At 48.9% G+C, this 21689-nt stretch overlaps 2 protein-coding genes across 2 annotated transcripts in view; both read left to right on the top strand.

Annotated features, from left to right (window-relative positions):
• The window catches only part of GAS2L1 (growth arrest specific 2 like 1), a 338981-nt gene that overhangs the window by 187737 nt on the left and 129555 nt on the right, over positions 1 to 21689 (top strand). The gene's annotated exons all lie outside the window — the stretch shown is intronic.
• On the top strand, positions 4437 to 20091 carry LOC134505674 (acyl-CoA dehydrogenase family member 11-like). Its single transcript, XM_063315515.1, has 14 exons — positions 4437 to 4712; positions 5391 to 5623; positions 5838 to 5937; positions 7725 to 7842; positions 10513 to 10655; positions 10794 to 10940; positions 11836 to 11930; positions 12732 to 12831; positions 13347 to 13487; positions 14483 to 14575; positions 15832 to 15939; positions 16366 to 16537; positions 18249 to 18315; positions 19138 to 20091. Exons 1-14 carry the CDS (start codon positions 4575 to 4577, stop codon positions 19262 to 19264), a joined length of 1782 nt encoding a protein of 593 aa, XP_063171585.1. The 5' UTR covers positions 4437 to 4574; the 3' UTR covers positions 19265 to 20091.

Genomic DNA, 21689 nt, shown 5'->3' on the forward strand with positions numbered 1-21689 from the left:
GCTTCTTTCAGTTGCTTTATATTTTGGCCTGCGTCTGCCTTGATTACATCCAGCCAGCGTGTTCTCTGGTGTCCTCGTCGCCTTTTGCCACTGACCGTTCCAAGCATAACGTCTTTCTCCAACAATGTTGATCTCATGACACGACCGAAGTAACTAAGTCTAAGTTTTGTTATTTTTCCTTCCAGTGACACGGCCGGTTGTATGCGCTTCGACGCTTCTTTATTTGTTATCTTTGCAGTCCAAGGGATGCGCAAGAGCCTCCTCCAACACCATAGTTCAAATGAATCAATTTTCCTTCTATCCAATTTTTTCATTGTCCAGCTTTCACAGCCATATGTAGTTATGGGGAACACGATAGTGCAGACTAGTCTACACCTAGTCATCAAGCTGACATCCTTGTTTTTCCAAATCTGATTCATACTCATCATTGCTGTGTGACCCAGCATGATTCGGTGTTTAATTTCTTGGCTGCGTTCGCCATTTTGATTGACCAGTGATCCTAAAAGGGTGAATTCTTCCACGCATTCCACCTCCTCTCCATCAATTACTATTCTGATGTTTCCATTCCTCGCAGTTGTCATGAGTTTGGTCTTCTTTGATATTCCGAAAGAGGCCAAACTTCTCGCTTTCTTCTTTGAGTCTCATGATTAGGTGCTTTAGGCCTTCCTGGGTTTCTGAGAGGAGGGTTGTATCGTCCGCATATCGAAGGTTACTGATGATTCTTCCGCCAATTTTTACCCCACTTTTTGATTCGTCTAGCTCCAGTTTCCTGATGATCACTTTGGCATACAAGTTGAATAAGGAAGGTGATGGAATGCAACCTTGTCGCCCACATTTCTCGATCTTGAACCAATCAGTGTCTCCATACTGAGTTCATACAGTGGCTTCCCAATTTGCATAGAGTGATTTTACCAACTTCACCAAATGTAGTGTCACCCTAAGGTCTGCTAGGGCTCTCCATAGTTTGTCATGGTCAAAAGCTTTCCTGTAGTCGATGAAGCACATATAAATGTTCCTTTGAAATTTGTGACATTTTTCCATTATCCATTGTACATTTGCAATGTGATCACCGGTGCCGTGACCCCGTCTGAAACCAGCTTGGACATCTGGCAGTTCCCTTTCGATGACTGGAGCCAGGCGTCGTCGTATGATTTTCAGTAGAATTTTGCTAGCATGAGATACGAGAGCAACGGTGTGGTACTTGGAACACTCCTTTGAATCCCCCTTTTTTGGCAATGGAATAAACACTGATTGTTTCCAGTTATGTGGCCATGTGTTGGTTTCCCAAATTTTCTGGCACAGAGCTCTGATCATTGCTGTTGGTACTGGTCTTAGCAATCCTGCAGGGATGTTGTCGACTCCTGAGGCCTTGTTGTTTGGCAGTTGGTTCACTGCCCACTTCTGCATCAAGGATGGCTGGTTCTAATTCTGTTTCCTTATCCTCCTCTCTTTGATGTTGCTCCTCTGTACTAGTAGCATACAGCTCTTCTGCACATTCTCGCCATCTATTCTGGACACCTTGTTGGTCAGACAATTCTTTCCCTTGCTTATCCTTGATGATACCTTTGCCAGCCTTGAATGGTGCCCGAACCTTTTCGATTAGTGCAAAAGCATTCCTAGTGTGTCCTTTTGTATAATCTTCCCCTAATTGTTTGCAACGCTTCTCCCAGTAAACTTCACTATCGTTCCTTGCTGCCCTTTGGAAATCAGCATTCAGTCTTCTTACTTCTTCACGATTGCCCGCTGCTTTAGCTGCCTTTCTCCTCTCGGCTATTTGGATGGTATTCTCTGAGAGCCATCTACACCTTTTCTCTGCCTTCTTGCATGGTATGTAATCATCTGCTGTGCCAATGATAAGCAATGTAACTTCTTGCCATAGTTCATCAGGCATTTTCTCAGCAGTGTCTAGAACTTCAAGCCTATTTTTAATTTCAACTGCATATGTGGAAGGAATTTTGGTGACATCAAGCTTCTTTGGTGGCATTGTCCTCTTGATGTTACAGAGTTTGACTTTGATCTTGGCCACCAGCAGTTCATGGTCTGCACCTGGATAAGTTTTGACTGCAAGAACTGAGCTGGTCCAATGTTGATTGCAGAGGACATAGTCTATTTGATTCGATGTAGTCCAACAGGCGAGGTCCATGTGTACAAACGACGCTTACGCTGTTCAAACCAAGTATTCATGATTCGAAACTGGTGCTCCTGACAAAATTGTACCAGTCGATCACCTGCGCCATTTCTTTCCCCCAGCCCAAAACTTCCAGTGATTCCTCCGTTTGGTTTTTGCATTAAAATTGCCAAGTAAGTAAATAATGTCCTTTTCTGGGACTGTCCTCAGCATAACTTCAATAGCGGCATAAAAAACCTCAATTTCTGGCTCATTTGCATCAGTTGTTGGAGCATAAGCTTGGACAACGGTGGTGTTGATGGGCTGAGTGCACATTCTGATTGTCATCATGCCATCGTTTACTGTGGAAAGGCTTTCTACTGCTTGGGCCATTGGTTTGCTTGCAATGAATGCCACTCCCTTCCTACACGTGTTGTCACGTCCTGAGTAATACATGGTAAATTCTTCCGACTGAAAATAGCCGTGGTCTGTCCAGTGCGATTCACTAATGCCAAGGAGGTCCATTTTTAACCTGACCATTTCTCGTTTTACAATGTCTTATTATTTATTTATTTACCTATCAAATTTATCCCCGCCCATCTCCTCCCGTCGGGGGACTCTGGGCGGTTTACAGCAATCGATAATTTACCTTGGCTCACTCCTCTGACATGCCAAGTTGCTATTCGTTGTATTTTCTGGCCGCGCAGATCCTTGCTTTCACCACTGGTAGCATCAGTACCGGAGGTTCCGACTGGATTTGCCCCAGGAGCGTCATAAAATCCAGGGCTCCTTGTGATAGCTCCTTGCTCTTCTCCAGTCATTCGCTGGGCACCATATCGAAACCATTTGAGAGCCTTTTCATGGCATTTTCTTGGCAAAATTTTTTACAGGGGAGGTTGCCAGGTCTGTCCTTCACCGTCCCCGTTTGTCCGGGCTTGGGACTGGCATGTACACTTGGCTGAACAAGTGCACACGGCTGGGTTTAATACTTAAAAGGGATACCCAGATAACAAACCAGAAGGGTGACTTGGATACCTGTTTGTTTTGGATATACAAATGAGACCTGCTAAAGTTTTGAAGGGCTTTGTGAGAAGAGAGAGAGAGAAAATGAAAAGAAATGAATGCTGGGACCTTGTTTAAAGGAATTAAAAAATCCAGATTGCTAAAAGCAAAGGGAAAGAATAGAAAGTGGGGTTATTCGATCAGGGCTAAAATATGTATGTTATCGTTTCTGGTAACCCTTAATGGACTTTTGCTGACCAGGACCGAAAGGGGAGGCTTGAAGGTCTGTTGATAGATAAGTGGTGGGAGAGGGAAGAAGGGATCCTTTGTTGTATTTTTAGGGAAAGCGATAAATGATTGTCTGTCTGTCTGTCTATTTGTGTTGAAAGGAAAGGCATACCAAATTGATTTATTTGATTAAGGTTAAAATACGTATGCTGTTATTTCTGGTAACCGTTAATGGACCTTTGCTGAGTAGGATTGAATGAGGGGGATGTAAGAATCCATTTCTCGGTAAGAGATGAGATATGAAAAGAAAAGGGCCCCTGTGGTAATAGCAGAGAAGGTGCCGAGTTTCTGAAATGGTGCGTACTTGTCTCCACGAAGGGGGAAGTCCTTCCTTTCTGTATCTTTTCTCTTTACTCTGTGTGCGCGCGCGTGTGAGTGATGTCTCTTTGTCTGCACTTTTAAACTATTTCCTTTTGCACAATTTTCGTAGTCTGTATTAGTTTTCATCTTTGTATCTGTCAACTCTCGAAGCGAGTATTTGTCAACGCTAACAGAAATTCCTATAGACGGCGACGACGACGCGCGGACTTCAACCCCCAGCGTTCAGGCTGGGGCGCACCGGCCTCGTGCCCGGGATCCAAACTCCCTGGGAACGGCCGGAAGGCCGACTGGCCCCCGGGCACCCCCTGGGCACCCCCGGGGCACGTCGCGACCGGAGGGGGCAGCCCTGCGCTCGAGGCGCGCCGGGAGGGCTCCGCGTTCCGCCGCCCCCCGCGGGGAAATCCCCCTCGGCCTCGCGTTCGCCGCGCCCTGGGGCGGGGGGGGCAGCTGCGGGGCTTCCCGACGCCGAGCAGCAACGCGGAGCCCCCGCCAGCGGCCTGCCCGCTCGTCCGCGCCCGCCCGGCCGCCCCTCGGGGGTGCCCGGGGCTCCCGGCGCGCTCGCGCAGCCCCCAAAGCCCCTCCGTCCTCGCCTCCCCCGCGGCAGCCGCGGCTCCCCGACCCGGGAGGAGGGCGGGCCGGGAAGACGCCCGCGAGGCGCCCCCGCCTCTCGCAGCCCGCGCGCCCTTGGCCGCGCCCCGCGCTGCCCGACGGGCTCCCGGCGGGAACGCCTCCCGAGGGCGGCGTGGCAGAGCTCCTCCGCTTGGCCCGGCCTCGGTGGCACTTCTCCCGCGGGAGCGCCTTGCGAGGGCCGGGGGGGCTGGCGGGCGCTCGGAGACCCCGCTGCCAGGGTGGAAGCATGGAGGCGTCTTCCCTGCGGCCGGCGGGCCAGCAGCCCCCACCGGCGCCCTTCAGCCCCGAGCAGCCGCGGCTCGGAAACCCGTATCTGGAGGACCCGCTGCTTCAGGGTTACTTGCGAGCCCGGCTGCCTGCCGAGGTCGGTCGGGCCCACCCGGAGCGCGAGGGGGGCCGAGCGCGAGCCGGGGAGCCTGCGGGGCGCGCCGCCGCAGAGCGCGCCGCGGCTGGGGCGGTGGGTCCCGGTGGCAAGGTCTGGGACGCCCACCAGCCCGGCGTCTCTCAGCCGTTTCTGCCCGGGCCCTGGCCCCCTTCCGACCTGCTTTCCTGCCGGGACCCCGCCCCCTGCCCGGGTCCCATCACCGGGAGGGACAGGGACAGTAAGGTGTGTGCGGCCCCCGGTTGGGAACCGCCGCGCTAGATGGCCGGGACTGCACTAACGAGGGACGGAACCCGAATTCTTTGCAGCTCGATTCTGGGAGCCCTCCTCGCCTGCGCTTGCAGGGGCAGAACGCAGGAAGAAGGGGGAAATTAAAAGAGGGGTTGTGCGGGGGGCGGGGAGGCACTAGAGCAAAAATATTTTAATATTTCCATTTTCGTAAATACAGCCAGCACGCTGCATCTGAGAACACGTGTCCCCCCTGTACTCACCTGTACACGTTTTAAAAATATCTGAAATATTTCTGTTTTATTCGTGCCAGCTTATCTTTGATCAGGATTGCCAAAATCCTGTCTATAAAGTTGGTCCTCTGAGTCGCGTTGCTGAACAGGAAAGAACTCCATTTTCTCCTTTCCTACGTGTATCTGAAATACCTTGTAGGTGTTTGCTGAGGTGAACATTGACCTGGAACAGTTTGGAGCTCGCATGAGGGATGAAATTGAGTTCCTGGGGCGTGAGAGTGAGCTAAACCCCCCTAGATTACAGCAGCAGGATGCCTGGGGACAGCGTGTGGACCGAATTATCACCTGCCCGGCCTGGAAGAGGCTGAAGGACATCTCTGCCGAGGAGAGCCTTGTGGCCGAAGGTTATAAAAGGAGATATTCCAGCTGGAGGTACTGTGTGTTTTACGGGAACCCTGCAAAGCTGTAGGAACTCGTTTGGGTATCTCCTGTATATTCCAAAATCCTAGTGTGGCTCTCCGCGTAGCCATCTTCAGTTCACCATTGCTTCCCCGGAAGTCCTTTTCCTGGTAGTGTTTCAGATCTGTGATAAAGGGGTTTTGGGGAGGCATGCCACATATAACTTCACGTATTTCCCTTTTCGTAGCCGCGTTCATCAGTTTGCCAAGGTGTATCTTTTTGGACCCGCTTCCGGCTTCTACGGGTGCCCTCTAGCCATGACTGATGGAGCAGCAAAAGTAATTGAGGTGAGCCTCTAACATTCAGCAGGTGGGACTGCTGGACGAAGCTGCTCTTACTGTTAGTTCAAATGCCCAGGTGTTCTTAGTAGCATTTGTAAAAATGTTGCTTCTGTTCTCTTGAATGAACAGATCGTCTTCACATTAACCTATCGGAAAGTTGCATCCATTTCGCACCTATTTAATAGTTATAGCTCTTTCCATCAACACCATCAAAAACGTCCCTGAAGGATGGTTGGATTCTGCCCCCCCCCATAACACTCTGCAAGGGGGCTGCAGTGTCAGGGGACTCAGCGCTTCGCTTATCACTCTTCCAATCCCAGATCACGTCCTGACAGTCCCAGAGCCTGTACAAGGACCTTGAGCCTGTGCCAAAAGCCACAGTTGATGATGCAATTTAAGATCCGCCTCTCAAAATAGTCCTGATGGTCAAAGGGCAAACGTTTGGGCTGCTGGGTCTGTTTACCGAGAGACTGCTGAGATCCAAGGGAGCAGAGGGGCTGGTGGCACCATAACATTCTCCAACTGTTGTATATCCATTGATACCCTATCAGGATACTGGGGTTAGGACAGGAAAAGTATGGTTACAGACCCTGATGCCTGATTTCCAGAATGGTTACAGATAGAGAGCCAAGTCAAAAGCCAAGCTGGTCTGAGTCCTAGCTGAGCTTCTGGAGATGGAAGGCTAGACAAGATTTATGCAGTGAATGGGTGAAGTGCTCAGAGCTCAAGGCACAAGGGTAATTGTCAAGCAAGCTTACAAGTGGTCACTTCCAGGCATCAGGAACCCCCAACCAGAGAGATTTATACCCCAGGCTGCAGCTACTCTACTCTGATCTAAGTCTACCAGGAGAGCCAGCTCTCAGACCTTATTTTCAAGGCACTCAGTTTTATAAGGAGGCACTCGGGCACCTCTTTGTCTTTTAATAGAAAGCCACAGGCTGAGTGGCCGCATGGGTGGGTCTGCGTCAGGAAGTAGGAACTGATTCTGGCCCGGTTCCTGCGTGCTGTGCTGCGTATAGTACAACGGCTGTGTTGATTGCCCCCCTTAATCCAAATAAAACTCTCAGACTCCGAATCTTGATTCAGGTTCTGGGTTTATTTAGAAAAGAGTGCAAACAGGTAAAAAGCTGAGAATGAGGAAAGCGCGCCTAAACTCAAACTAAATAGCGCCTTTGCAACCAGCAGCCCAACCCCTCCCTCACAGGCAGCCCTCCCCACATTCCCAGGTGCTCCTAACGAGCTCTGCTGATCAACGGGCTAAAAGACCTTGACATTTCAGAGATAGCCTAAACACATTCCTCCTGGCACAGTCCAGCACGTATTCTGTACAAGGCTCGCAGCAGCACCCTCCCAGCCAGGACACGTATCAGCACCATGGCAAGCGAACCGTTAGGATGCAGCGACACCGGAACAGTGAACATGACATCTGAGCTTGCCTGAGATAAGGCTGTGACCCTCCAGAGCGGTGAATGTGGCATCTCTGGAGAAGCTCTCTTGCCTAACTTTGCTGCCCAGTGACATTTGCCAGGACCCTGCTAGACAGCTGCCGTGCTGGTCCAGGGTTTCTGGATATGTTGCTGCTTTTGTTGCTAGACACAAGCAGGTCCCTGAGGATGAGCTTGTACTTTGACTTATTCCTGCTGCTTCTGCCCCCCCATCTCACGTAGCCGTTGAAGGTAGGCCTGGCAGATGGCTGTAGAGTCCTGTAGCAGTTATCCATCTGCCTGTCCGTCCGTCCGTCCGTCCATTCGTCCATATATCTGCTTTCTGCCTCTTGCTTGCATCTCCAACAGTCCTTAGGTATCCCCAAACCCCTGGAAGAAGCCTATGCTCGTTTGACATCATGTGACCCCAAGACATTCTGGACCTCTGGCCAATGGATGACCGAACGCAAAGGGGGCTCTGATGTTGGTAAGCATGCCCAAAGTGGGAGACCCGATCCTTTCTTTCTCAAATAAAAAGAGTTTAGTGAATGAGACCTGATTTGGGTGGACTCACTTGTTCAACAGTCTGCCCTAAAGATGTCAAATTTGTGTTTTGTGCCATTTTTCCATACGGTACATGTCTAATGTTTTTTGCTACTTTTTGAGTGTTGTGTTTCATGTATACATGCCATCATGTATGAAGTGAATAAGAAATGAATACAGCAAATAATAGAAGAGATGCGGTGGCACTGCGGGTTAAACCGCTGAGCTGCTGAGCTTGCCGATCGGAAGGTCGGCGGTTCAAATCCGCGTGACGGGGTGAGCTCCCGTTGCTAGTCCTAGCTCCTGCCAACCTAGCAGTTCGAAAACATGCCAATGTGAGTTGATTAATAGGTACTGCTTCGGCGGGAAGGTAACGGCGTTCCGTGTAGTCATGCCGGCCACGTGACCACAGAGGAAGTGTCTACGGACAAACGCCGGCTCTTTGGCTTTGAAACGGAGATGAGCACCGTCCTCTAGAGTCGGACACGACTGGACTTCATGTCAAGGGAGACCTTTACCTTTACTACAGCAAATAATACCCAGTATTGCTGTGACAAAGGGGAAACTTTAGGTGTCTTTTCACTAGGCCACATATCCTCCAGCCCCACAGGAACGCCCAGACCAACATTTACAGTGGCCAGGATGCAGCTCGGCCTATAAAGTGCATGGTTCTAATTGCTTTCTTAAAATCATAATTGCCTTACCGCTGTGCAGCTGCACCAGGCATCCTTTAAAGCCTGGAGTCATTACTTGTGTTGCTTCTTCAGTATGGAACTAGTTCTGCTTCCTTCCCAAAAGTGGCAGTCAGAAATTTCCTGCAGTTTTTCTTACCACTTCTTGTTCAGTCCAAGGGGGAGAATTTGTCATATCCCTTCTTTCAAAGCAGAGGAGAATTTTGGAGAAATTCCTGTGGACAGTGAATTCCCCAGGGACGTTATGGGAGGGTTTTTACAGAAATGGTGTCCCTGCTAAGGAAGAATCCTGTCCTTGAAACATGGTTGGGGTTAGGGTTAGAACTTAAGTTAAAATCGAATAAAATGAGATGCGGAGCAAGTGGATTGTCCTATCAGCTGTCATCAGATTGCCCCGATCAGTGCCATCTTCCCCAAACCTTAAAATGGTGAAGATGTTGGACTAGAGATGGGGAGACCCACGTTCAAGTTCCTCTCAGCCATAGAAACTTGCTGATTTTGAGTCAGTTGAGGACAGTTTTGCATCAAAAAGCAGCTAATTATAAACAACCCCAAAACCAAAACAATGGTCTTTTCAAATAGCCTCCCAAAATACCACTGGTTCATAGGTAATAGAATATCCCAGCTGCTTCAAGTGCCACGGGGTGGTTTTTTCAGGCTTCTGAATCCCAAATGGTGCCCATCAGACTTGCCACTTTTGTAGGCCAGAGAAGCATGGCAGCCATTTAAAGATTCTTCAGGAATCAGAATGGGTCTTTTACTGTATACTCAGAGCTACTAAATCTTTCTTGTGAAAACAGTGACACAGTTCTATGGCGTGCATAAACTTCCATTTATATGAAATGCTTCAATTGCATTTTCTGAGTGCCGTATTTTCTACACTAAGAAGTGCCCCTAATGCCTTACTTAGACTGGAGGGTGGGCTACCTAGCATAGAAACAGAGCTTGTGAATCCATTACATCTCACTGGCTCAAAGTCTATCTATGTCCTATAGTGTAATGGCATGTGGGAATGACCCTGGGAGACAGGAGGAAGAGCTGCACCCTAGAACACTGTTGTGCAAAAGACGAGGGAGGGAGGGTATGGGAAGCGTCTCGGAAGGGACCCTCCCTAGTTTTCCAGAAAGTAAAAGTAAAAGAGGGAAGAGGTGCTTTCAGACTTGCCAGATTCTGTAACTAGAACCTTACAATAAAGGTAGCATTAGTCCCCATGGTTGGTGCTTCCTGTCTGGACTACCTCGCAGGGCTGGCATATAGCCCTTTCCAGAGCAGGACATCTTCCAGTCCAAATGGGGCTGAACTGCTTTTTGGTATGTCTCCCGATTTCCTTTTCACCATAAGCTTGGGTAAAACAGACTATTCAGCAAAGACTAGAACAGTGCTTCCCACGCTTTTCCTTCGTTACCAAAACCGCTTACCAGAAAGTCCTTCTTACCCAATTGTAGGTAAAACACTTTAAGTCAATTTAGGGTAATTTACCCAGGTTTGGGAAGCGCTGGACTGGAAGATACAGAACTCCAGAATAACCTTGCAGCTGTCCCAAGGCGATGCTGACCTGCTGATGAAACTGCAACCTGCCCAACCCCTCTACAAGTGATCCTATCCCAGATATCGCTGGGCCTTCTCTAAAGCACACTTCAGTGCACTTTGCTCTGCAGTCATGGATGGTAGATATAATCAGACACTGTGTTCCCACAGAAGTTACCCCAGAGCCTCTGATGAAACTGAAACCCTTGCAACATGTCTTCTGCGGGGTAGACTTTACGAGGAAATGCGTCTCCAACTCAACCCTTAATTAACTGTTAGGCTCTGGTCTTGCTGTTGTAAAAGATTCGTTTGCTTGAGGTCATTTCCATCTTGGTTCTTCTTTCAGGGAAGATTCCCAGCTGCCAAAATTTGGGCTGTTTTTGTTTTTTCCCCAGGAGGTGGGACAGAAACAGTCGCACGGGAACTTCCGGATGGCTCCTACAGCCTGCACGGTTTCAAATGGTTCACCTCGGCCGTTGATTCAGATATGACTCTGACGCTGGCAAGGATCGTGGCCGCTGACGGGCAGATAAAACAGGTCAGATTCCCAGCGGAGCCAAAAGAACATGAAACAGTGGCTTGCAAGGAACTGTGCATCTAGTAATGTCCCAATTCCAGCTCGGTCTATTTTGTGGCTTCCAGACAGTTTCTCACGCTTGCATCTTTTGGGTGGCAGGGCTCCAGAGGCCTCTCTCTCTTCTACCTGAAAGTATACGAGGATGGGAAGCTGAATGGCATAAAAATAGAGAGGCTGAAAGAGAAGCTGGGCACACGGTCGTTGCCAACTGCAGAGCTGTTGCTGGATGGAGTTCGAGCACATCTGGTAAGAAACATGGGGGGAAAGTACTGTGTTCTGCTTTTCAGTTCATGGAGAGGAGCGAGAGACGGCAGGCAGGCAGGCTAGGTTGCTGAATTTTAAAGGAGAGAATCAGCAAGTTGGAAGGGATCATTTAGACCAGTGTTTTTCAGACTTGGCAACTTCAAGATGGGTGGAGTTCATCTCCCAGAATTCCCCAGCTAGCGTGCTGGCCGGGGAATTCTGGGAGTTGACGTCCACCCATCTTAAAGTTGCCAAGTTTGAGAAACACTGATTTATACCACCAGGTGCAGCCTCCTGCCTAGCAAAGGCATGCAAATTGAAGCATTCCCAAGGGATGGTTGTTCAGGCTCTGCGTGAACACATCCGGGGAGTGAAAGAACTATGCAGGGGAAGATCCCCACCTCTGGTGGCTGGTGCGGCTTATTTGAAAAGATACGGTTGTTTCTGAAGCTGTTAGCAGAAAAATAGCCTGAGGCTTGTGAGCGATGCTTCAGAAGACTTTAGAAGCCAGAGGCAGGTAGGATAGGCCTCTTGGGGGCATCCATTGGCACAGTGTGATGGAATCTGGTTTTAGCATCCTACACTTCTTGGGACAATGACTCCTCTGCTTGTGTGTTGTGTACTCAGCTTTATGGTCCCTCTGATCCTCAGTCTTTGTGCACTTTTAGAATTACTTATTTAAAATTGAAATGTTTGTTTGTAGGTTGCAGTCTTTTGAATGCAGCTGTCTTTCTTGCTTTCTTTCAAGCTTACTTAAACTTCTCTTTCTCAGCTCCTGGAAGTGGTGTTGAGGAATTTTTATTTTTGCCGATGTACTGATTTTGCATGCTTGATTGCATCTAGGTATTTGCAGGTGGACCAGATCCTGTAGTCTGAAGCTTCTTCTTAATGCTTTCAGATCTCTCCCGAAGGTCAGGGTATACCTTCCATTGCCAGCATGCTGAACATCTGTAGGATCTATAATGTCATCGCTTCAGCTGGATATATGAGGAGGTGATTTTCAGCCCACCCTCTGAAAAGTGGAAGTGACTAGGAAGAACTGCATCTGGGCACGGTTACAACCAATTCAGTTATGCTGTTATCTGAAGGATAATTAAGCAAAGTGAAGTTGGTGTGAACAATTTGAAAATGTAGTTTGTCTGGTGGAGCAATTTTAATATGTAGAATAGAGATGCGAGGGGATTTGGGATATGACCATAAATTGGGCTTCATCTATGTGTGGGAGAGTCACTTTCTTCTAGGCAAGGGCTATTCTTTATTTTTAAAACAGTTCTTGCCTCTAAGGGCTGTAGGCTCCGTTGGAGAGATGGGGTGATGTCACCTGAAGATGTTGGCCAACCTGCTGGAGACTGTAGAGGAATGCTCAGGTGTATTAAGCATTTCAAACTCTTCATACACCTGTCTGGGGACTTTTCTTTTAAGCAAAAAGAAAGTGCCAGCCAAAATACCCATTTTGTTGTCCGATATTGGCAGCACAGTCCTGCCTATTTCTGAGTGGAGGGGCAGTTCCTGTGGTCTGTCTAGAGAGAGATGGAAATCGTTTTGCTGCCTAGAGGGGGAAAGAGACAGTAGACAGTTCCTAGTGTTTATGTTGTTTCTGCCAATAATGTTGTATCCCTCCAGCATGTAACATTACTGTAGATATTAACTCCCATGAGAGTCAGCAGCAAGGGTGATGATTTTATGCATTGACTGAAGAACGAAATTAAATCATGGGAAGTAGCAGGAGTACATTCTGAGGAGGGGAAAAGGCAACAATTAATCCCTGTGGACTGGCTTTGTTCCCATCCACAGAATTGTCAACCTGGCTCGGGATTACGCTACCAGAAGGGAGGCCTTTGGAAAACCCCTTAAGGATCACCCCTTGCACATGCAAACTTTGGCACGAATGGAGGTGAGCACAAGTATCCTTAGGATTAACGTGTCCCTGGCCAAGATTCCAGTGTTTTTTCCTACTATTGTTTGGAATCAGTCGCCAGTGTAGGTAAAGTAGCATCAAATTGGGGAACATAACAGAAAGATGTAACGTAATATTCAGAATGCTTAGAAAAAAAGTCGGACTCTTACTGGGTGCCAGGTTAGCAACAATCTTAAACCGAAACCAACACATTTTGAACCTATAATTTACTCATAGGGATACTGAGTGATTTGTCCAAGCAGTCACCAGGAGTCAGCACTGACACACACACACACACACACACACACACACACACACACACACACACACATAGGGAAACTGCCATTGTCACCTGTAAACCATAGTTTGTAGTTTGGCATGTGATACGACTCCAGGTAATTGTGACAGGGAGGAAGTGGCGGGAGGAGGGGAGGAAGCAGCCTGTCGGTGTCAGGAGGGGGTCCTCGAGGTGCTGGGTCTTGCGCAGAGCAACTGCCTCCCCACCTGTGCAGGTGCAAACCCAGGGAGCATTCCTGCTGGCGATGGAGATTGGGAGACTGCTTGGCCTGGAAGAAACGAAGAAGGCGACGGAGCAGGAGGAACACATGCTGAGGCTGCTGACGCCTGTCGCTAAACTTTACACTGCAAAGCAGGTCATGCTCGGTTTTATTCCAGGGACTCAGTGCTTTCCCACGAAGGGCGAAGCATTCATCTATCCAGCCAGATGTTGGTGGGGGCCGGGGGAGGAAGAATCTAGGCAGCCTGTTCCATAATGACCAGCTTACCTTGCAAAATAAATATTTGGCCTGGCATTGTGGGAGGAGAGGCATGGTAGCCTATGGGAGCAAAAACTCAGGAGTTTGGCAGCCCCCTGTCCTAACAAGCAGGAACCACGCTGAGACAAGGAATAGGTCTCTAGTGTTTTATTACTGCTACATTAGGCGGAAAATCCTAACAAACTGAAGAAGCGTGGGAAAAACCCGACAGATAAACCCCAAAAGTCAAGGCGGGTCTGATCTGTGTCTCTTCGAATGGCGGCTCAAACTCTCCCTACTACGCATGCGTTTTCCCCCCTGGATAGGGGCCCCCTCCTGCTCACCATCAGTGCTCACGACACCCCTCTTCGGACTGACACATTTTACTCAAAGGCATCAGCTTTCATCAGCTGCAGCTTTCATAAGCTCACGAAAGCTGGTGCCTCTGAATAAAATGTGTAAGTCAGAAAAGGGGCTACCCGGCTCCTCCTGATTATTTGGCTGGGCAGAATACTACATTGAGGCAAACCTGTGTCCCCAAGTAAATATGGCCAAGATGTCCTTCCTGCATTTAAAGATCAACGCACAAACAGAAAAGTATTCAGACATTTTTTAGGCGGACGGTTGCCCCAGGTTTGTCCTTCTCTCAGCCTGGCTTATTTTTTTCAGCAAATCTTGCCGTTCCGTACAGCATTCCTTACAGCTGGAGTGGGTGAAGAGAAAGTGATACCCATCCCAGGCCCATCTTGCAATCGGAGGAGCAGGGCCTGGGCACTCTGTACCCAGTGCGGGCGTAGGAACCAGGCTGGGGAGGCATTGGGCAAGGGCCAGAGCAGGATCTGTGAATATTCAGAGATTTGTCGGCTGTGTAAACAAGTCAGTTTGCATTGCAGGCTGTTGCTGTGGTCTCAGAAGGCTTGGAGTGTTTTGGAGGGCAGGGCTTCATGGAAGATACAGGCCTGGCTGTTTTGCTCCGGGATAGCCAGGTAAAAAGCACTGAAGCGCTTTTTTTTTTTACTCCTCCTCACAGCCTGCAGCGATTTTAGCGAGGCAGAGAAATCTGGACTGTGGTTCCTTTCTTTTGCTCTATCTTGCTGGCATTAGCTTGTTATTGCAGGAAAACGTTTAAAAATATCATTTCTAGGGTCATTACTGACAGCTGTTACGTTTTTAAGTAATTCTAGGGAGAACAATGCATAAAAGATCTTTCTGACCAGCGTACAAGTTTTTGAAGTGCAAAACATTCCTCAGGTGGAATTGTGAAAGTAACTTAGTGTTTCTGGTGCTGGACTAGGAATGGAAAGACCCGGAAAACCATGGGAGCTGTCAGGTGACTCTGGGACACCTATCCTCCGTCAGCCCAACATACTCCACAGGGTTGTTGCTCTGGGAGGAAGCAGAGAGGTGACTGCTGCATACACCCCCTCAAGCTTCTGGAGAAAAGGCAGGCGATAGAGAACTGGGAATAATTTAAAGTGCAGGTTACATATCCTGGTGTGAGGATCATGGGTTCAGATATCCCAATAGTAAGAAATCTCTCTGGAACCGGTCAGGTCTCAGTGAAGTATTTCTTTATTGAAAGATACAGTTCCATCTCAAGACTCAAGTGAATGAGATTCCCCAGTTCCCTCCTTTCCGAACCCAAGTTTCCCGCCCTCGCTTGAAATTGAATATTTACAACTGCTGTTGGTTTTAGAACATGATTCCCAGCAATATTCTTCAGTGTCTGTTTGCTGATAAGGGTTTAGCCACAACGTTCTGGCATCAGCTTGCTAGGTTACTCTGTGATGTCTCCGCTTCTTGCACAGCAATCAACTCTCCCCCTCCCTCCTTTTACAACCCATGACAGAGGAGGAGGACCAGAAGGGGTTTTATGGCTTCTGGGGCCAAACCTCTGACACCCAGCTCCAGCAAAGAATCCCCAAGAAGCCAAAACATATCGCACTGCCAACCTGTGTAAAGAAAGGCTTTCTCAGTTGGAGGGCATTTTCAGGAGCTCGTGCATTTCACGCTGGAGAAGGGAGAGAGCATAGTTGCTCCACTGTCTTTTGCTACCGTAACTTCGACCCTCCCAGGGAAACACAATGTGCATAAATCCTCCTCCCTAAGATGCTTTGGAACGACGGGCACCGCAGGGCCTTGGATGCGCTCCCACCCATGCAGTGAAACGTGTGAATTGCTCCTCGCTTTGCCCTTCTGCATTTGACTTGGGCTTCTCGAGCTCTGCCTCTTTCCCGGACAGGTGCTAACGATCTGGGAGGGAACAACGAATATCCTGTCCCTGGATGTTCTGCGCTTCGTTCTCAAGAGCCAAGGAAAAGCACTGGATGTCTTTTTCTCCACTGCCCAGGTAGGCTCTCAAGAGACACCGATACTGGAGTTTGCCACCCCCGTCCCATGCATTTGCTAACCTTTGAGGTGGATGTAGCAGGAGAAACAATTTGAGGAACGGGCTGAGTCACCCCCTGTAAAGTTGAGGTGGCCTTTTCTGATGTCCATGTGCTGCCTAGTACGCTGACCCCACACGAAGTAGGAAAATGCAGTGACGCTGCTACAGCCACTTCAGAACTCGTTCTGCTGGGTCCACAGGGGTTTCTGTCATAAATTAAACTGAAGGTGCCACTAAACTTTTCCTTGTTTTGATTGCAACTGTCTTGGGGGAAAGAAAGAGACTCCTGTCTTCAGAGCAGCAGCGGCAGCTGAGTACCGTCTTTGGTTGGGCAGAAATACTCTGGGTTAGGCACGTTTGTTCTGTGACTTGGTGGCTTTCTTGCAGGCCAAGCTGGAGGCAGCTTCCCGACTGTCTGAACTGCAGCATTCTGTGCAAACCGTTCAAAACAACCTACAAAAGCTCAAGCAGTTTGTCCCAAGAATGGACTTGAACGGAGAGGCTGGGAGGCAGCTTGCAGCCAGAGACTTTGCCTATACGCTAGCATGGATCTATGAAGGTAATGGAAGAATTGTTTCAGAATCTTTCACTTGCTCACCCCAGAATCATTCAAAATTAATTGTGGAACGTTGCTCAGAGAGCCAGTGAACCTTCTGAAACAACCCAGCACGATTAGTTTGTGTGTAATGCTTCAAAAAAGACGGCGGTGCAGTCGCGCAGAAAGAGGCTCTCGCTAGAAAGATGGAACAGACGGGAAACAGGACAGCCCCAAGCCCCACCTCTGAAGGTCGGCAAGCTGATCAGCCTGACATCTCAGAGCTGTGGCCGACCAGAAACTCACAGCGGGAATCAGTGAGTAGGAAGGACCCGCTCCCTGCGTCTCCCCATGGTGCACGCAGCTCTGCCGAAGTCTGCTGGTGCAGCATTCTGGAACCCAGGCATAGCGTATTGGGCCACAAAGATCCCGATGGTTACTAGGCAGCAGCAAGTAATTTCTCTCTTTTTTCCTGCCATCTTGTGATTACCTAGCGTGTGCCTAGTGGAAGCGTATCATACATGCTGACGAAAGATCACATGCGACAGGCATTCCCACTGCATGTATGGAAACAGTGGGGTGGAACTTAAACGAGCCTGCTAAAGGTTAAGAGCTGGGTTGGTCAGTGCGTGCCTCCCCATATGCGCGTTGAGAACTTTGAAGTCTGCACCACCACGCACCCTTGTAATTTTAAGTGTGTGAACTCATGCACGCTGCTTACGTGGTTCAGAAACGATTGGGGGCTTTGACTTCCCAAACGCATCCCATGAGGGGCCTATGTAAGTTACAGTTTGCCAGCCCTTCCCTGTTGTTGACAGCATACAATTCTAATAGCATGAGAAAGCAGCAGCGAAACTAGCAGGTAGCGGATGCAGCACTGAGGACGGCAGTCTTGTGCTGTTGGAAGTAAAAAAACAGCAGCAAAGTTAACAGTAGAAAGCTGAATTTATCAGGGAGGCAGAGAAACTAATAGATTTTGAACCGGGGTTAAACTTAACATCAATAAAGTGAGTCTTCGTGTCTACAAATGGGATTTGAAGCAGAAGCAGAATCTCCGGTTGCTGTGAAACCCTGGTGGTTTTAAGTCAAGAGCTCTGCCAAACCAGACCGCCTTCCTTTTATTTTTTTTATCCCGCCTTTACTATTTTTTTATAAATAACTCAAGGTGGCGAACATACCTAGTACTCCTTCCTCCTATTTTCCCCACAACAGCAGCCTTGTGAAATGAGTTGGGCTGAAAGAGACTGGCCAGCCCAAAGTCACCCAGCCGGCTTTCCTGCCTAAGGCAGGACTAGAACGCACAGGCTCCTGGCTTCTCGCCCGGCCCCTTAACCATTAGACCAAACTGGCTCTCTTCTCTCTCCTATTTTTGGTCTCTAGCTGCTGTATCATCTTCCTAGGCATGCTCCTGATGATTTAACGCGCCCAGGTTCCTTTTCCAATTCCACAGCTCATGCTCTTAACCTTTCTCCTAAATTCAAGTTTGGCAGCAGCAAAACAACAAGCAGGAAGACCTTTCTTTCTTTTGGAGAAACAGGTTTCTGGAATGCTGCTGCTTTCTCAGGAGCTCAACAGGAGGATTTTAAGAGGAGCTCGCAAATTATTCCCTGCAGTAGAGAGTTGTCCACGTGGTCACGTGCTGGGATGATTCAGGTTACAGGTTAGGTCTTGTGAGAGTAACACACTAGGAAGGTAGATCAGAAATGTGAACAGACTGTGCATTTACTTCCTGCAGGAGTCCTCCTCCTGGAGCATGCTGCCGGGCCTGGTGCATCAGCCACAAATATCTACGCTGCTCAGAGGTATCCATTGAATCTAATCCCATGCCCAACACAAAGACTGAGAAGCCCAGAATATTGCACCCGTTAACTGCTGGAAACACAGTTCCGCAGTACGGCTAGAGCAGCTGCTCCGAAAATTGAGAAGGGGCCGCTTGATTGGGACAAACAGCTTCTGCAAGTCCCAGAGAACTGACTGCAAATTGCAGAGGAAGAATGAACAGAGGCCAAGCAAAGGGCAACTGACAGCCCCTTCATGCAGGCGGGGGCAATGAGTAGGCTCTACCGGTCCCCCCCAGCACCTGTGAATGCAGGCGTGATTTTTAGTGGCACAAGTTGGTTTCCCCTTGCCTCCCCCCCCTTCAGAAATAAGGATGGCAATGGGAACGAAAACTTGGGGTGACAGTGGCTCCCCTTTTCACCCTGAAAAGTCCCCTCAGGCCTAAAATTATTCCACTGAGATTTGACAAAATGTAGATGGCATGCTTCCAGAGTTTGGGGAATTAGGTAAAAAAGGGAGTGGTCTGCCATTCCTCCCAAGCAGCCCCCTTTTCTCCAAAAGGCCTCCGCCCATCCTTGCAGTGACACAGGCAGCCTTCTGACTGGTTGTGGGAGCGAGTTCTGAGAAGTCCCCTCTGTCCTAACGAGATAGGATATGCGAGCTGCTACATCCCCTTATTGGACGTTGACCGTCACAGGCCGGCATCGGCCTCCAGGATGCGTGAATTCACAGCAGTCCTTTAAATCGTAGCAGCAGGAAGCGGCATTCAGGGAGACGGGGTCTGGGACCGGGAACTCGTACTTCAAAGCCAATACACGCAGAAGGTTTTCTCATATCTTCTCTAGGTGGTGTCAGCAGGACTTCTGCCTCGTGGACAGAGAAGACCAGGCTGGTTCTTACAGTCCGGAAGGAGCTTCTCTGGATACCTCTTTGGTTTATGATGGGTATCCATTTCTGACAGGAAAACTGTAATGGTTGCCTATTCTGACAGACTCAGTCTCGCAAGCAGATGCTTAAGGATAACTGGTTTATTGAAAGAATAGTATGCAGATACAAAGAAAGCTGAGAATGAGCAAAAGCACGCCAAATACAAACTAAAAAACCCTCGCTTCAACCCCGGTTCCGCCCTTGCTCCCGCTTAGCAACCACCCCCTCCCAGGTGTTAGCAACCGTCACCCACATCGGCCTGAGAAAGTAACCTTGAACACAGTCAATAACCCAAACATACATTCCACAGTTACAGTAAGGAGATTACAGCCTGGCAAGGCTGGAAATCTCCACTCAGCAGACACGGATCAGAAAAGTGACATGCGAAACATTACGATGTATTCAGAACATCGGAACGAGGAACATGACATACCGCCCCCCTTAAAAAAACCCCAAACCTAAGGAGCAGGCTTCGTAGGATAGGCAGCATGAAAATGGGCAACTAAAATAGGGGAGTGAACATCACGAGCAGCAACCCATTCAGGATGAGGGAAATGTTTCCACCAGACGAGATATTGTAAAGTAGAATGAAGGTGTCGGGAATCAAGAATCTCCTGGACTTCAAAGTGTTGCTGGCCATCAATCATAATGGGAGCAGGTGGTGAGGGTTGTGGGTGCCAGCGATCCGACTTGTGGAAAGGCTTGAGCAAGCTGCAATGAAAAATGGGATGCAAACGTTTTAAGATTATGAGGCAAGTCCAACTTAAAAGTAACAGGATTAATTTGGGCCACAATAGGAAAGGGACCCACAAACTTTGGTGCTAACGTCTTTGAGGGTTGTGGAGATTTAATAAACTTGGTGGAAGGGTAAACTTTATCTCCAATCTTGAAGGGTGGCTGAGGTGCTCGTTTGGCGTCAGCATGGTGTTTGTAAGCGGTTTGGGCATCTGCGGGAGCTTGTTTGATTTTAGGCCAGGAGTCCCCCAGATGTGCTGCCCAGTCGGCAGGGGATGAAGGAGGAGAGGTTGGTTGCGGTAGCTCAGGAATGGGCACAAAATCTCGACCAAAGACAGTGCGAAATGGTACCTGACCAGTGCTCTGATGCACTGCATTGTTGTAAGCTACTTCAGCAAAGGGCAAGAGATCGACCCAATTATCTTGTTGATAGTTAACAAAAGCACGCAGATATTGCTCCAATGTGGAATTAAGTGCCTCTGTAGATCCGTCAGTCTCAGGATGCAACGCAGTGGAGAGCGCTTGTTTGGTGCCCACCAATTTCATAAAAGCCAGCCAAAACTGGGAAGTAAATTGTGTGCCTCTGTCCGTCACCAGACGGGAGGGGCTCCTGTGGATTCTGTACACGTGTACAAAGAAGAGGTGGGCTAGCTGCTGCGCTGAGGGAATGGAAGCGCATGGAATGAAATGTGCTTGTTTTGAGAAAAAGTCCTTTACAACCCAAATCACAGTTTTCCTCTGGCTTGGAGGTAAATCCACGATAAAATCCATAGAAATCTCCTCCCAGGGGTGAGAGGGACTGGCCACTGGTTGGAGCAACCCTTGGGGCTTACCAACCTTCCGTTTGGAGCCAGCGCGCACACGGCAGGAGGCAACATAATCTTTAACGTCACACCTTAGAGTTGGCCACCAGAATTGGCGTCTAGCCAAGTGGAGTGTTTTCACAAACCCAAAATGTCCAGCCAGCTTGTCATCATGGCAACGGAATAAAATGTCTTTGCGCAAAGCATCAGGTACATAGAGACGATAGTTTTTCCAAGCGAAATCACGATCAAAAGTAACATTGTGTAAATGTGCTTGCAATCAAGTGTCAGATTTCAATTGGGAAAGAAACTGTTGTTGCAAGTCTGAGGGAACTGGCAGCCGTCCCGGATGGGGTGAAATTGAAGCGTCTGATTGCTGCACGCGTGTTTGGCTGCGGGTCACAGCTGCTAGACTCAATTGCGGGTCTGTCCACAGTGTACCTACTACATCAGGCACAGTACTGGAATCTTGGGGTCTGTGGGAAAGTGCATCAGCCAGAAAGTTTTTCTTTCCCGGAATAAATTTTAACTTAAAATCAAACTGGGTGAAGAATTGAGCCCATCTGATTTGTTTTGGGTTGAGCTTACGAGGTGCACTGAGTGCTTCGAGGTTCTTGTGATCAGTCCAAACCTTGAAAGGGTGGGTAGCCCCCTCCAACAAGTGGCGCCAAGTGTCTAAAGCAGCTCTGACAGCAAAAGCCTCTTTCTCCCAAACATGCCACCGCCTTTCAGAGAATTTACGGGAGAGATAAGCACAAGGCTTCAAACAGCCCGACTCATCTGCTTGTAGGAGGAGCGCTCCAATGGAGAAATCGGAGGCATCCACTTGCACCACAAATGGTTTGCTAGGATCAGGATGCTGTAGAATGGGTTCTGCCGTAAACAGCTTTTTAAGCTTGTCGAAAGCCACCTGGCACGCTGGCGTCCATTTC

This window comes from Candoia aspera, chromosome 15, assembly GCF_035149785.1.
Source record: "Candoia aspera isolate rCanAsp1 chromosome 15, rCanAsp1.hap2, whole genome shotgun sequence".
Taxonomy (NCBI): domain Eukaryota; kingdom Metazoa; phylum Chordata; class Lepidosauria; order Squamata; family Boidae; genus Candoia; species Candoia aspera.